General features: G+C 44.9%; 1 protein-coding gene across 8 annotated transcripts; it reads left to right on the forward strand.

Annotated features, from left to right (window-relative positions):
- The first annotated feature begins 1,845 nt into the window (after nucleotides 1–1,845).
- C7H21orf58 (chromosome 7 C21orf58 homolog) lies at nucleotides 1,846–11,596 on the forward strand. 8 transcript variants are annotated; one of them, XM_066553493.1, is made up of 10 exons: nucleotides 1,846–1,930; nucleotides 2,176–2,240; nucleotides 2,974–3,031; nucleotides 4,406–4,473; nucleotides 5,061–5,204; nucleotides 5,654–5,768; nucleotides 7,805–7,935; nucleotides 9,191–9,364; nucleotides 10,645–10,661; nucleotides 10,746–10,830. In XM_066553493.1, exons 2-10 carry the CDS (start codon nucleotides 2,178–2,180, stop codon nucleotides 10,759–10,761), a joined length of 786 nt encoding a protein of 261 aa, XP_066409590.1. In that variant the 5' UTR covers nucleotides 1,846–1,930; nucleotides 2,176–2,177; the 3' UTR covers nucleotides 10,762–10,830. The 8 variants fall into 8 exon arrangements, with proteins under 8 accessions (XP_066409590.1, XP_066409589.1, XP_066409584.1 ...); XM_066553492.1 differs by having other exon boundaries at nucleotides 9,216–9,364; XM_066553487.1 differs by lacking the exon at nucleotides 10,645–10,661 and having other exon boundaries at nucleotides 10,746–11,596.
- Nucleotides 11,597–11,963: the final 367 nt, after the last annotated feature.

An 11,963-nucleotide genomic window follows, 5' to 3' on the forward strand; every position in this document is an offset into this window, starting at 1 on the left:
ATTAAACAAAGCCAGTTCTTTAAAGTCTTCCTTAGAGCCTACATTTTTTAAATGTACCCTTTTTATTTTTTATTTCCTGGACTCTTTTTCCCTCTTAAACCACCATGTCCAAAAATGAGCACCGTGTCCAAACTCTGACTTCAGCACTGCTAAATAGAGCAGAATAATGATGTCCTGTGAGGTGCATGTAACACACCTGTTATTCTTCTATAGGATTACATTTGTCTGATTTTGGTCTTTTGAATCTTCATTCTCGACTGTGATCCCTTCTCTGGGATTCAGTGTAGCTCCAGATCTCTTCCAGCCAGATCTTGTGTGTGGCTGGCACATTCCTAGGACCCCATTTATCAGCAGGCTGTAAGATGTCCCAGGAGTAAGGATCACACTGTGACCAAGAGTGGAAAAGAGAGAAAAGAGAAAGTGTGGAAAAAAGAGAAAAGACGGGAAAGAGAGATCCTTTAGCAGGTTTGCTGGAAAGTGCCTTTTAAATTTTTTTTTTAAATTTTTTTTTTCCCTAGTACTGGATTTCCTCTGGGATACCTGCCACATCAAGCACAAACTTCTCTTCCTTTCCTCTTTAGTAAATTCAGTTGTTTCACATACTTTTAATGCAATACTTTTACCTGTTTCTTTTTGTCAAACTATTTTGTGACCCTCTATTCATACTACAATGAAGGCTCTAGAAATTCAACTTTTAGGGGCACTGTGGTAAACCAGTTGATGGTAAAATAGTCAGCTCAATATTCACCAGCAATCAAAAAGGGATGGATTTCTTTCCCAGCACAAAAGCAAACTTCACTGATGAAGCTTACAGGCATAACTAGCAAACTCCTTGTCAAAGGCTGCTGCAGCTGCAAAGATGAAAGGGTCAGAGATGCCAGAGAAAAATTTTGTTGGGATTTTCAAGTACAGAAATGGGCTCAGAGTTGTTTCCCAGGAGAGAGCTGCTGGCAGGTGAGAGGATTTTCTGTTCTGCCCTTGAACCCAGAGCCCTGCCGGAGGAGCTGAAGCCCAGCTCTGACCCAGCACAGCTGCTTTGGGGATCCCTGCACCTCAGTTTCCCTAAGTTCTCCAGTGCCTTGCAGCCTGTGTGTTTTTAGGGATGGGCTGTGTGCGTGTCACAGCTGGGAGAGGGGATCTGTGCTGCTCTCACACAGCTCAGGAGCATCTCTGAGCTGCTCCAGTGCCTCTGCTGCAGTTCTGCTGTGGCCTTTGAGTGAGGAAGGGGTTGTAACTTGTCTCTCCTGGGAGCAGAGGATCCTAACTTGGTTGTAACCTGTCTCTCCTGGGCTTAAAATATCCTACTGAGGAGGAGTGTCTGTCACTTGGCTTTTTTCTCTTGCCTTGGTGTTCATTTTATGGATGTCACTGATAAATGTGACCCTGTTTTTATGCTGGTAGGGTGAGGGAGACATTCTGCAGCTTTCTTGGGAGATGGTAACCAAAAGGATGTTGCACCATAGCCTCTTGACTCTTGAACTTACCCAGGGGAGAGTTCCAGCTGTGCTCCTTCAATTTTTAGTCACTGTGTGGTAACAACTCATGTAAAGGTCTAAAGTGTGTTATTCCCCTGTAGTGGAATAAACAGGTACCAATCAGCAAGATCATAACCTGACTGCTGGCACTGGGCTTGTTTTAAAGAACCATTGGCTTTTATTTCTTTTTTTTTTCTTGTCCACTAATGTGCCAGGCATTTGCTTTACCCAAGGTACACAAGCTTCTGTGCCTGGAGATTAAATTGTTTATGTTACCTGTTGACACTATAAACTTAGCAACCAGGCACAAACCTCTGGGCTAATAAAAGTCTCTAACAACACAGAGGCCAGGCTTAGTGATGCTGCCAGGGGAAGGATAGCAACCATTAGGAACAGACAAATAAATATTCAGTCTCACTTGCCTTCCTGTGAGCATCACAAGCTGCAGCACAAAAGTATGTTGAGAGAAATGTCAGGAAAAGCTGTGTCTGTGATTTTGTGAATGCCTGTACTCATTCTGACCTGGGAGTGAAACTGAAGCTTTTATCTGCTTCTCTCAATTTCTGCTCATCTTGTGTTATTTTTTTTTTTTAATAATGGAATTATTCTGTGAAGATTGTGGAGGGAAAAAAATGAGCACTGAAAACCTATCTGCCTCTGTTTAGCATTTTAACCTGCTTTTGCCTGCCTGCTCTTGCAGAGATGATGGCAGATCCTTCAGTGGTGGATCAGCTGACACGACTGAAACTCAAACTCCTAGAAAAGGTAAGGGAATCATTCTGCAGGGGTCACCTTTGCTCTGCTTTTTGCTCTTGCATGTTTAAGCATTGACACTGAATTTTGCTCTTGCATGTTAAAGCATCAACACTGTATTTTAACATAAATTTATTATGTTATAGTATAACTCTACTGATATACACTGAGGAGTGGTACTACTCACTGTCACTTTCTTGAATAACATTCTACATGTTTATGTGGGCCTACAGTAAATTAAATTGACTTGGATTTTATGGGAGATGTCACCAGTTAGCTCAAAGCCAGTTTGAGCTGGGACAGGCAAAGTTTAGGAGTAAATCTTGGGTAAAGAGAATCTCAGATTGTTTTAAGGCAATTTCATGTCTGCTTTCACATAAGATGTGTTGCCTGCTCTGACCTTTGCTGAATCGAGAGTCCAGATCTTGGACTATCAGGCAAGCCCAAACTCAACATTATCAAGTCCTTCATATGATGCAGCTCTCTGCCCTACAAAATAAATTCTGTCTCCTGATTTACCATGCTATCAGTTTTAAGGTCTGGAATAGCTTGGACAGTTGGAAGCACCACTATTCTTTGCTGTAACTAGATTTGTAATGGAACATTTCATACTTCTTTAAGAACCACCATTTTTCTCCACCTCTGCTCTATTTCCTCCATCCCAAACTCCTGCCATAGGCTTGGGAATCCTTGTGAGCTCTTCTGCCTGACTTATAACCAGTCCTGGTTATGGTTCTGCCAACAGAGACTAGAAAATGAACAGGAGAACCTAGAGAAGATGGATTTGTCTCTCCCAGCTGCAAGTAAGAGAAGCATTTGTTCTAATTTTAGGCATATTTTGGAAAGGCCTTGCTTATGTTCTCAGGCATGAGTTCCTCAGGAGATGATCCCCTCTCTTCCCTTCATCTGTGAGCTAACTGCTTTTCATCTTTTGAATTTCTTCACCTGTTTTTTTTTCCTGACCAAGGGAAGTGAACAACCAGCTGAGCACTGACATAAGATGCCTTCCTGCCCAGGAAAGGTTCATCTTATCCTGTGCAGCCTCTCAGCTGCAGCAAACTGATGCTGATCCAGTTTGTCCTAGCTCTTACACCTAGGAGTACACCCTGTTGTAGTCCAGCTCTTTGCTTGGCTTTGGTGATTCTAAAAAGGCAGGAGGAATATTTCTTTGCATGGCACATGCACTGTTTATATTGTCTATGGATTCAAGGCCACCAGTGGAAGCTCTGTGATATTTCTAGACTGTACTGTGGGCTCCTATTCATTGATCTGATGCACAAATAGTTGGAATTTTCTAATGCTGTGGCCAAACATTTTTAAAAATCCCCTAGAACAATTTACAGTTTCAGAATACAAAATGGTGCTTTCCTGAGCAGATGCCAGGCATGGCTCCAAAGTATATGAAAACATTCTTGCTTATCTTTATTTCAAAATAATGTGTGGGATGAACTGAAAAAGAAGTTGATGCAGAACAAAATGGAAACAGAAAAGCTGACATTCAAACCAGAGCTTGATGGAGCTGTTACTACACACAGGCATCCTCTGCATGCACAGGGCACATCTAGAAATCTTGAGCCAGAAACGGATTCCTAAACCAGGAGGTTAAAAGGGGGCTTTGGAGAGCAATCTTAAGAGTTTATTTTCAGGGGAGTTTTGCCTTTGTAGAGCTGCTGAGCAGCTGCACATGGCATAAAGTCATTATCCACACATGTATTTGACAAGAAAAGTAGCCCAAGCCTTTTGTGGAAGAACTCAAGCTGCTGAAGCAGAGAGACACTGAGTCCCCAGGCAGGTGCAGAGGAGAGTCCCTTTATGGCAAAAACCAGGTCTTTTTGAGCAGTTAGGCCTTGACTTTACACAGTTTTAAATTATAATAGACATAATGCAAGCAACCACCATACACCACAGTGTGAGCACATCATGGTTACATAACTTCTTTTTCTATCCCTAATTCAGCTGAGTCACTTTCCCACAGTCCTTTTCTGCTTGGCCAAAGTAGGAGGCCTGAGCCATGATTTTAAAAAGGTAACAAGACCCTTATTTTGTAAGGTTTTACCCATATGCAACATCCAGCTCTCCAATACCACATTTTCCACAGTGATATCATAACACAGGTGCTGTAATAGCTCTGTCTTTGTCATCCTTTGGGGAGATAATGGAAACTCTTCCTCTTCCAGGGAACAGACCTCTGGACCAGCTCCAAAGTGCCCTGAGGCAAAGGAAAGGTCTGCTGCAGGAGCTCAGGGTAAGAGCAGACATGGGCCAGTTCCCTGCACATCCACTGCTGCTGTGGGGTCAGGGTTTAATTCTGGGGCTGGGCAGGGTTTAGTGCTCTGCTGCTTTGGAATATAAAGGCTGGGCCAGCTAATCAGGGAAAAGAGCCTGGAGAGCAGCTTGGCTTCTCTCACTGCAGCTGAGGGAGCTTGCACCTGCTTCAGGCACTAAAGTGGGGTGATTCTGCTTCTCCTGAAGCTGCTGCATCATAAACTTTCTGTGCCAAAATGCAAAGAAGGGATTTTTAGCGATGCCACAGTAGAGACAATCATAATTGTTATTTATTCCTAGTTTGTGGAGGATACCAACTATTATTGAAATGTTTTCCCAGACTTTTGGCAGCTTGTTCTGTGCATTTTTTTACCCCCAATCCTTTTTGCTTGTGTTTCAAGATCTGTGGGAAGGAGAACTTTCTTTACACTTACACAGGCACTGGCAGTGCCCTTGCTGCAGGCTCCCAGGGGCTGATCCCATTTAGTCCAGGGAGCATAACCACACTGTCTGCCTTGCTGTGTCCAGGTTTTCTTTAAGAAAATAAAAAAATACTTGACTTTGCAGGAGCAGCACCTTCTGGAAGAGCTTTCACAGCCACCTGCACCAGATGGGGGACACTGCCATGACCACAGAGCTGCCCTCCCACAAATCTACCAGATCCCTTTTCCAGCTTCCCCAGTGGAGCCACCAAGGATTATCCAGCAGACAGTAAGGATTGGCTCCTAGAAAACACCAGCAGCACTGTGCCAGTCTGAGCTGACAACTGGGGAGCTGTGTGGGATTGCTCATCCCACAAAAAGGGAAGACATGCCTCTTGCTCTTTGATGGGATCCTTGCTGCCTGCAGTGAAACCTAAGGGGAAATAAGAGGAAGCCTTATTTGCCATCTTGCAAATAAAGCCCAAAATTAACAATGGGAGTGGTTTACTCTTGGAGCAAGATGGCAAAAGGAGTGGCAGGGCTGCCCACACTCCAGCCTGGCCATTCAGCCACTTGCTATTGCACATCACTGCCTGTTCAGGCAGCCCACAGCCTCAACAGCTTCTCCATGAGGATCCCAGAGTTCTCCTGAAGCCTAGGCAGATGACAGCTGATCCCATAGCTGGGAGAGCTGGCCAAAACCAAGCCTGACTCGTCCATTTTTCCTTCCTGTTCCAGATGCCAGCTCAGCCTGCCACCATCATCCAGCAGTTGCCTCATCCCTCCCCTGTGATCACACAGATTCCCCCAGCCCAGCCCTTGGCAGCCCCCCGCTCTGGGAGCATCAAGGAAGGTAAGAAACCCTGCACACAGCAGCCAGCTCCTGCCACCAGGCCTGGGAGGGCAGGGCAGGGGACATGGCAGCTGGAAGGGGACATGGGACGGGGTCCAAGCTCGTTAGGGATGTGCTGTTTAATGAGCTGGTGGAGCTTGGGAAGTTGTGCTTCGTAAATGGGGTGGGTAGCAGTTGTGAAAGGCATTCAGTTGTGAAATTCTTATCACTAAAACTAAAGAAAAAGGAACTACAAACTCAAAGGAAGATTGGGGAAGCAGAACAGCTCAACTTGTGGCGCTGAGTAATATGAACAAAGTCAAAGTCATGCACATGAGTGATTCCAGAATTGGCAAACAGGCTTCTAAAATCTGGTTTTATTCTTTTGTGCCTTCCTAACCTGCTGTTCAATCTCCTCAGGCTTTTGTTTGCACCCTGTGTTTGGAAACAAGACAGAACATCTGAAAGTTGTTCTAAATATAAACAATAAAAGAGTTTGTTTCTAAACATAGGTGGGGGCTACTGTGAAATGATACATGAAATAAAACCTGGGACAATTTCCCTGGCTCAGCCTTCAGCCAAAGGTTCATCCCACTCAGGAATCCTCAGTCATGGAACTGCAGTATTTCCCAGCTCATACTTCATCTAAGTGTCTGGATTTTTGTATCAGAGTTTATTTCCATAACCAAAATAGTCCAAATCCACTCATGGCTTCTCTGAAGCTGCTACATGTAAACTACTTTTTATATGATCAGTAAAAAGGAAAATGAGAGTTGCCTTCATTATTTTTTTCCCTTCTTTTTTTCTCCCCTCTCCCTCTTCACTCCTCCCCAAGTGAATTAGTTACACTGCCCAAGTCCTTTGGATCCTGTAAGGAGATGTGATGTGCATGAAATGACAGATTGAGGCTTGGGCTTGATGATGTTCAAGGTCTTTCCCAACCTTTTCTATTCTATGAGCCAGTGGGCTCTCACTCAAGGTGGCACTGCAATATCACATAAATGTGAGGAAACCTCACAGGACGAGCCTGTCCTTGCTGGAGTGAGGGAAAACTGCAGCTCAGCCCTTCTCCATCCTGCCATGCAGGGCTGTGGGCTTGCAGGGCAAGACAAGAGACTCAGCAGCAGCTTTCCTGTAGGAGGGAGGGGAAACAGGAAACATGGGATGAACAACCCCACTCACAGACATTAACTTTTTACTGCCTGGGGAAATAATGCCAATATTCTTCATGTGTGTCTTGGTTTGAAAAGACAGGGGTCTGTCAAGGAAGGCAGGAGCCTTCTTTGAAATGGAAAATGTAAACTCTCTCTGAATTATTGTAATTTTTAAATTAAGGGGGTTTCTGGTAAAGATATGGGAATGGGAATAACAGTTTTATTACTAGGAAAATTTAAAAAATAGTACAAAAAGACTAAAAAATAAACTACTGACAGAGTTAGAATACGACTTGACACTGTTGGTAAGGGTGTTGGTAGCAGTTTTGATTAAATGGTGGCTGTAGTTTTCTTGGAGTGACAGATGTGGTTTTGTCAAAGCAGTGATTTTGTAGAAGGGTGTAGGGGTTTTTTTTTGAAGGTCTGGTGGTGGTGTAGATGGGTTTGGTATTTTTCTGGGAATTTAGTGGAGAAGATAGTTGTTCTTTTGGGAATTTAGTGAGAAAAGGGTGTCTCTGATGTTTTAAGTCTCAGATTATATTTAGGTAGGAATGTTTGGCTCTTCTTTCTGGGTGGAGCATCTCACAATGGGACGATGTAATTTTTATCAGCCATGCAGGGACACTCAGTGGCCTCTTTAATAGATGATATCTCTCTGGAGGGAGGATGGGTTGTGGAAGAGATAAAGAAAACTGCCCCATGAACAGAAGAGAACTGCCCTACTCCTAATAGATGGTAAACAGAACACACACATACCTTACACCTCAGGACAATGTGCCCCCTTTCAGCTGCTTTGCCTCTGTGGCAGTGCCCACTCTGTGTGCTGGAGGACACTCCTTACCATTTTGCCTCTGCTGCTTGCCAGCTGCAGAGAAAGCTCTTATTCTTTTCTTCTCTTCCCAGATATGGTGGAGATGATGCTGATGCAGAATGCTCAGATGCACCAGATCATGATGCAGAACATGATGCTGAAGGCTCTGCCACCAGCACTGCTCACACAGCTTGGGGGGGCAATGGCTCCTCTCCCCCAGCAGGTAACAAACAACACCCAGCAACACCCAGCTCCCTCTCATCCCCCTGAGAGAGAGCTGGGAGAGCCAGAGCACTGTGGAGGACACTGCACCTCAGGAAGGATGGCAGAGGAAGAGCATGCCCTGATGCCCACCTTCCTCTCCAGGCCGTCCTGCCATGCTGCATTTCCCTGGCATGGACTAATGGAATAAACTGGAGGGAGTGGGGTCTGAGGATCAGCTGAAATCTGAAGTCACCAAGTGTTCTTGGGCCCTCTGTAGTGGAACCTGCAGACTCTTTTCCAAACATATCCCAAAAATCTTCCTTTCCTAAGGGGTGCCTGAGTGGAACCCTGCCCCCTCAGCTAGGGAACCCCCTGCCTCCTCCATGAGGGGCACAGGTTTCTGCCCAAAAACCCTCAAATAAACATTTAAAATAACTATATATATGGTTATATATAGTTATATATAACTGTTACATATATATAATTATATCTATAATTATATAGAATATAATATATAATATTTATATAACTATAAAAACAAAAAGTGTCAAGCAATTAAACACCTTACCCAAACTACTGAAAAACTCATCTACAATAAAACTCCTAAAAATAAAAAAACAACAAATGCTGATTGCCACCTCAACAATGCACTGCCAACAATACCAAACAAATCAAGATGCTGTAATCCCCATCCACAAAATAATCCATGAGCTAAAAACCCAAAAAATAGTCAGCAAAACCCACTCACCCTTCAACAGCCCCATTTAACCTGTGCATAAATCTAAATAATAAAAACATTTAAAAATCTAAAATAATAAAAATTAACTGTAGACTACAGTGCATTGAATAAAATAACTCCACCACTAAGCACTGCTGTACCAAACATACTAAAACTCTGTCACTATAGGACACGAAACAACACAACATGAAACACTTCTGTTTTCAAGGGGAAAAAAGGGAAGTTTATTTTCTGGCTTCAACATTTATAGATTTCTAAAAATGACAGTGGATTGGAGGGTGAAAGTGCCACTTCTCCAATGACACTGAACAAACTAACAGCCTATCAAATTTCTCCTCTTCCATAAAAGAACGCAAAACAGTAAGTTATTTAAAGAAAGTGTGTGAGAAAGTTTGTTACAAGAATGCAAACATAGAAGGCTTAGAAAAATCTTAAAAAATCAGGGCGACAAAACTCCAATACAAACTTAAATCCAAACCAGCAAAGTAGTATGGCCACTATGGATATTGCCAATGCATTTTTCTCCATTCCAAAGGCACCCTTTGTCTCTCTCCAACAAGGACCTGCAGCTTGCTGCCCCCCTGGCAGTGAAGGCAGAGAGGCCCAAGGTACCTGTGGTGCACCACCACCACCATTACCCTCCCACAGGGGTGTTCCCAGTGCCCCCCAGCACAGAACAGCCCTGGAGCAGCAGCTCTGCCCAGCCCCTGTAAGTCAGCAGGCAGCTGTGACGTGCTCCTGCAGCCCTTTCTCCCTGCCCAGGTGGGGTGGCAAGGCACATTGTGGGATAAATGTGGGCATCTGACAAGGGGCGGGCTCACAGAGATCCCCCACCCTGCCATGCTGCATTGCTGTGCTCTGCAGGGGCTCCTATCCTGCCTTTTGGATCTTCCAACCCTGCCTTTTGGGTGTCCCACCCTGCCTTTTGGGTCTCCCACCCTGCCTTTTGGGTCTCCCACCCTGCCTTTTGGATCTTCCACCCGGCCTTTTGGGTCTCCCACCCTGCCTTTTGGGTGTCCCACCCTGCCTTTTGGGTCTCCCACCCTGCCTTTTGGGTCTCCCACTCTGCCTTTTGGGTTTCCCACCCTGCTTTTTGGGTCTCCCACTCTGCTTTTTGGGTCTCCCACCCTGCCTTTTGTGTCTCCCACTCTGCCTTTTGGATCTCCCACCTTGCCTTTTGTGTCTCCCACCCTGCCTTTTGGGTGTCCCTGTGAACCCAGCAGTCACCTGCCAGATAAGGCAGGGGTGGGGAAGTGCTAAGGGTCCCAGCAGGGTTTATGTTCTTTAAGCACTGCTGGGACATTTGCTAATCAGAAATTCCTGGGAAAATAAAAAAGCCAAACCACCAGCTAAGAGAAATGATACAAAGGGAGGGGAGTATCAGAAATAATGCTGAGCCTTTGCCATAAGCTTGTGCTTGCAGCTGGAGGGGGTGGGTGTCAATGCAGAAATGGCTGAACTCCTCCCCAGGATGCTCCCAAATCCATAGAGCCCTTGAGCCCTGTGCACAGCCAGCTCCTCCAGGGGCTCCCTTGCTTTGTGCCTTCCCCTGAGCCTCTCCTGCTTGGCTTCCTAGGTGCTAGGAAGTTCTTACATGCCAAGGCTGATAAAGAAATGCCCCTTGCTAGAGCCTGGAAAGGGGGGTGATATGGGGACACGCTGAGAACTCCACTTTTATTTCTGTCCATGGCTCTTTCAGGGCTTTAGTGAACAGGAGAACAGGAAGGAGGCAGCTGCAGCCTTGGGCATGGGTGACCTGCTGGCAGGGGTGTCTGCACAGCCCTCTTTAGCAGAGGATTTGAATTCCTGAACAGATTATTTCCCTAATGGGATTACAAGGGATGAGCACTTCTACCTATTTCCCCTTGACACGGGTTTGTAATCTGAACCAGTAAAGAACCCCTGGCTCCTGTCAGGATCAGTGCAATTCAATGCAGAAATCAGTAGGTCTTGTCATGGCCTTTAACCTTTGTTCTTCCTCTTCTTCAGCTGCCTGCCACCACAAGGTATGAGACCAAACACTTTGTGTTTTGCAGTTGCAGCACTACTGGCTGTTACTAAACACAATAACCCCATTTTTCTCATTGCAGGTGGCCCACATACTGACAGTACAGGATCCTCTGCAAGTGGACCAGAGCCTTTCTAAAACCAATAAAATCTTGCTGTTCTTCCTCAGCCTTGTCTTTTTCTTGAGCACTTTTCCCTCCTTTACTTTTCCCCAGAGCACAGGCTTTAATCCATGCCCATGTTATCCTGTTCTTTTTCGTTTTATTTATGACTTCTTGAAAGGCTCACATGGAGTTTTTATCAGGCAACACTTTTTCATGCTCTCAGCAGCCTGGTTTTGCTTAATATAGAAAGATGAATGATGATTTTATAGCACTTTCTCAAAATCTTCCCACCTTCTGTTTTTAGAGTGGAGAACATCTGTACACTGGGTTTGCCTGCTGCAGTTTGTGAGTGAGTCTGATTAAAAGAACCCAGGGACCTAAATTTTGTTTGGAATGAAGAAAAGATAGTAACTATCACTGCTGGAAGCTGTCTGTGTTCAAAAAAAAAAAAAAAAGAATAATTTATTTACTATGTAAAACCTACCTTGCTCTTTGCCCTCTCTGCTCTGTTGTCTTTGAGATTCTTACTGCTCTCTACAACTTCTCTACCTGAAAGAGGGAATGGCCTCAAGTTGTGCCATAGGAGTTTGGATTGAATATTAGGAAGAAATTCTTGACTGAAAGCATTGTCAGGCATTGGAAGAGGCTGTCCAGGGGAGCATTTGAGTCCTGCCCCATCCCTGTAGGTCTTTGCTAGCCACATAGATGTGGCATTTAGGGTCATAGGGGTGATGTTCTTAGAGGGCTTTCTCTACTCTTTCTACCTTAATGATTCTATGAGCCAAATCTGCTGGGGCCTGGCAGGTTTAGCAATAAATTCTACTTGGTGATACAAATATCTGCAGTTTCACTGTCTGCTGTTTAATTATTGTATTTGGCTCTAATTGGCTCCTCCCTTTGCAATGTTTACTGTGGGCAGCACTGGCTCAGCAGAGCATTTCCATGTGAAATGATGCCTGCAGAGATGGCTCCTCACAGCCCTGTCTAAGCCCTGGAAAGCTTCTGCAGAGCAGGCATGGACCCTCTCCTAAGCATCACACCCCAAAACCCTGAGCCACACACACACAGCCTCCTTGGATGAGAGATGTCCTCAAAGATGGGATGAGGTTCCTGGGAAAGCAGCATGGCTCACATCCCACCCTCAGGAGAGGTTCCAGAAGTCACTCCACATTGCCCCACCACTGCTTCTGCAGTTGT

The sequence above is a fragment of the Molothrus aeneus genome, chromosome 7 (genome assembly GCF_037042795.1).
Source record: "Molothrus aeneus isolate 106 chromosome 7, BPBGC_Maene_1.0, whole genome shotgun sequence".
Lineage (NCBI taxonomy): Eukaryota > Metazoa > Chordata > Aves > Passeriformes > Icteridae > Molothrus > Molothrus aeneus.

Coding starts and splice junctions, on each gene's coding strand:
- C7H21orf58 (XM_066553487.1), top strand. CDS start 2,178: ATGATGGCAGATCCTTCAGTGGTGGATCAGCTGACACGACTGAAACTC. Junction 7,936..9,190: donor TGGCTCCTCTCCCCCAGCAG/GTAACAAACAAC, acceptor TCCATTCCAAAG/GCACCCTTTGTCTCTCTCCA. Junction 9,365..10,745: donor AGCAGCTCTGCCCAGCCCCT/GTAAGTCAGCAG, acceptor TTCTCATTGCAG/GTGGCCCACATACTGACAGT.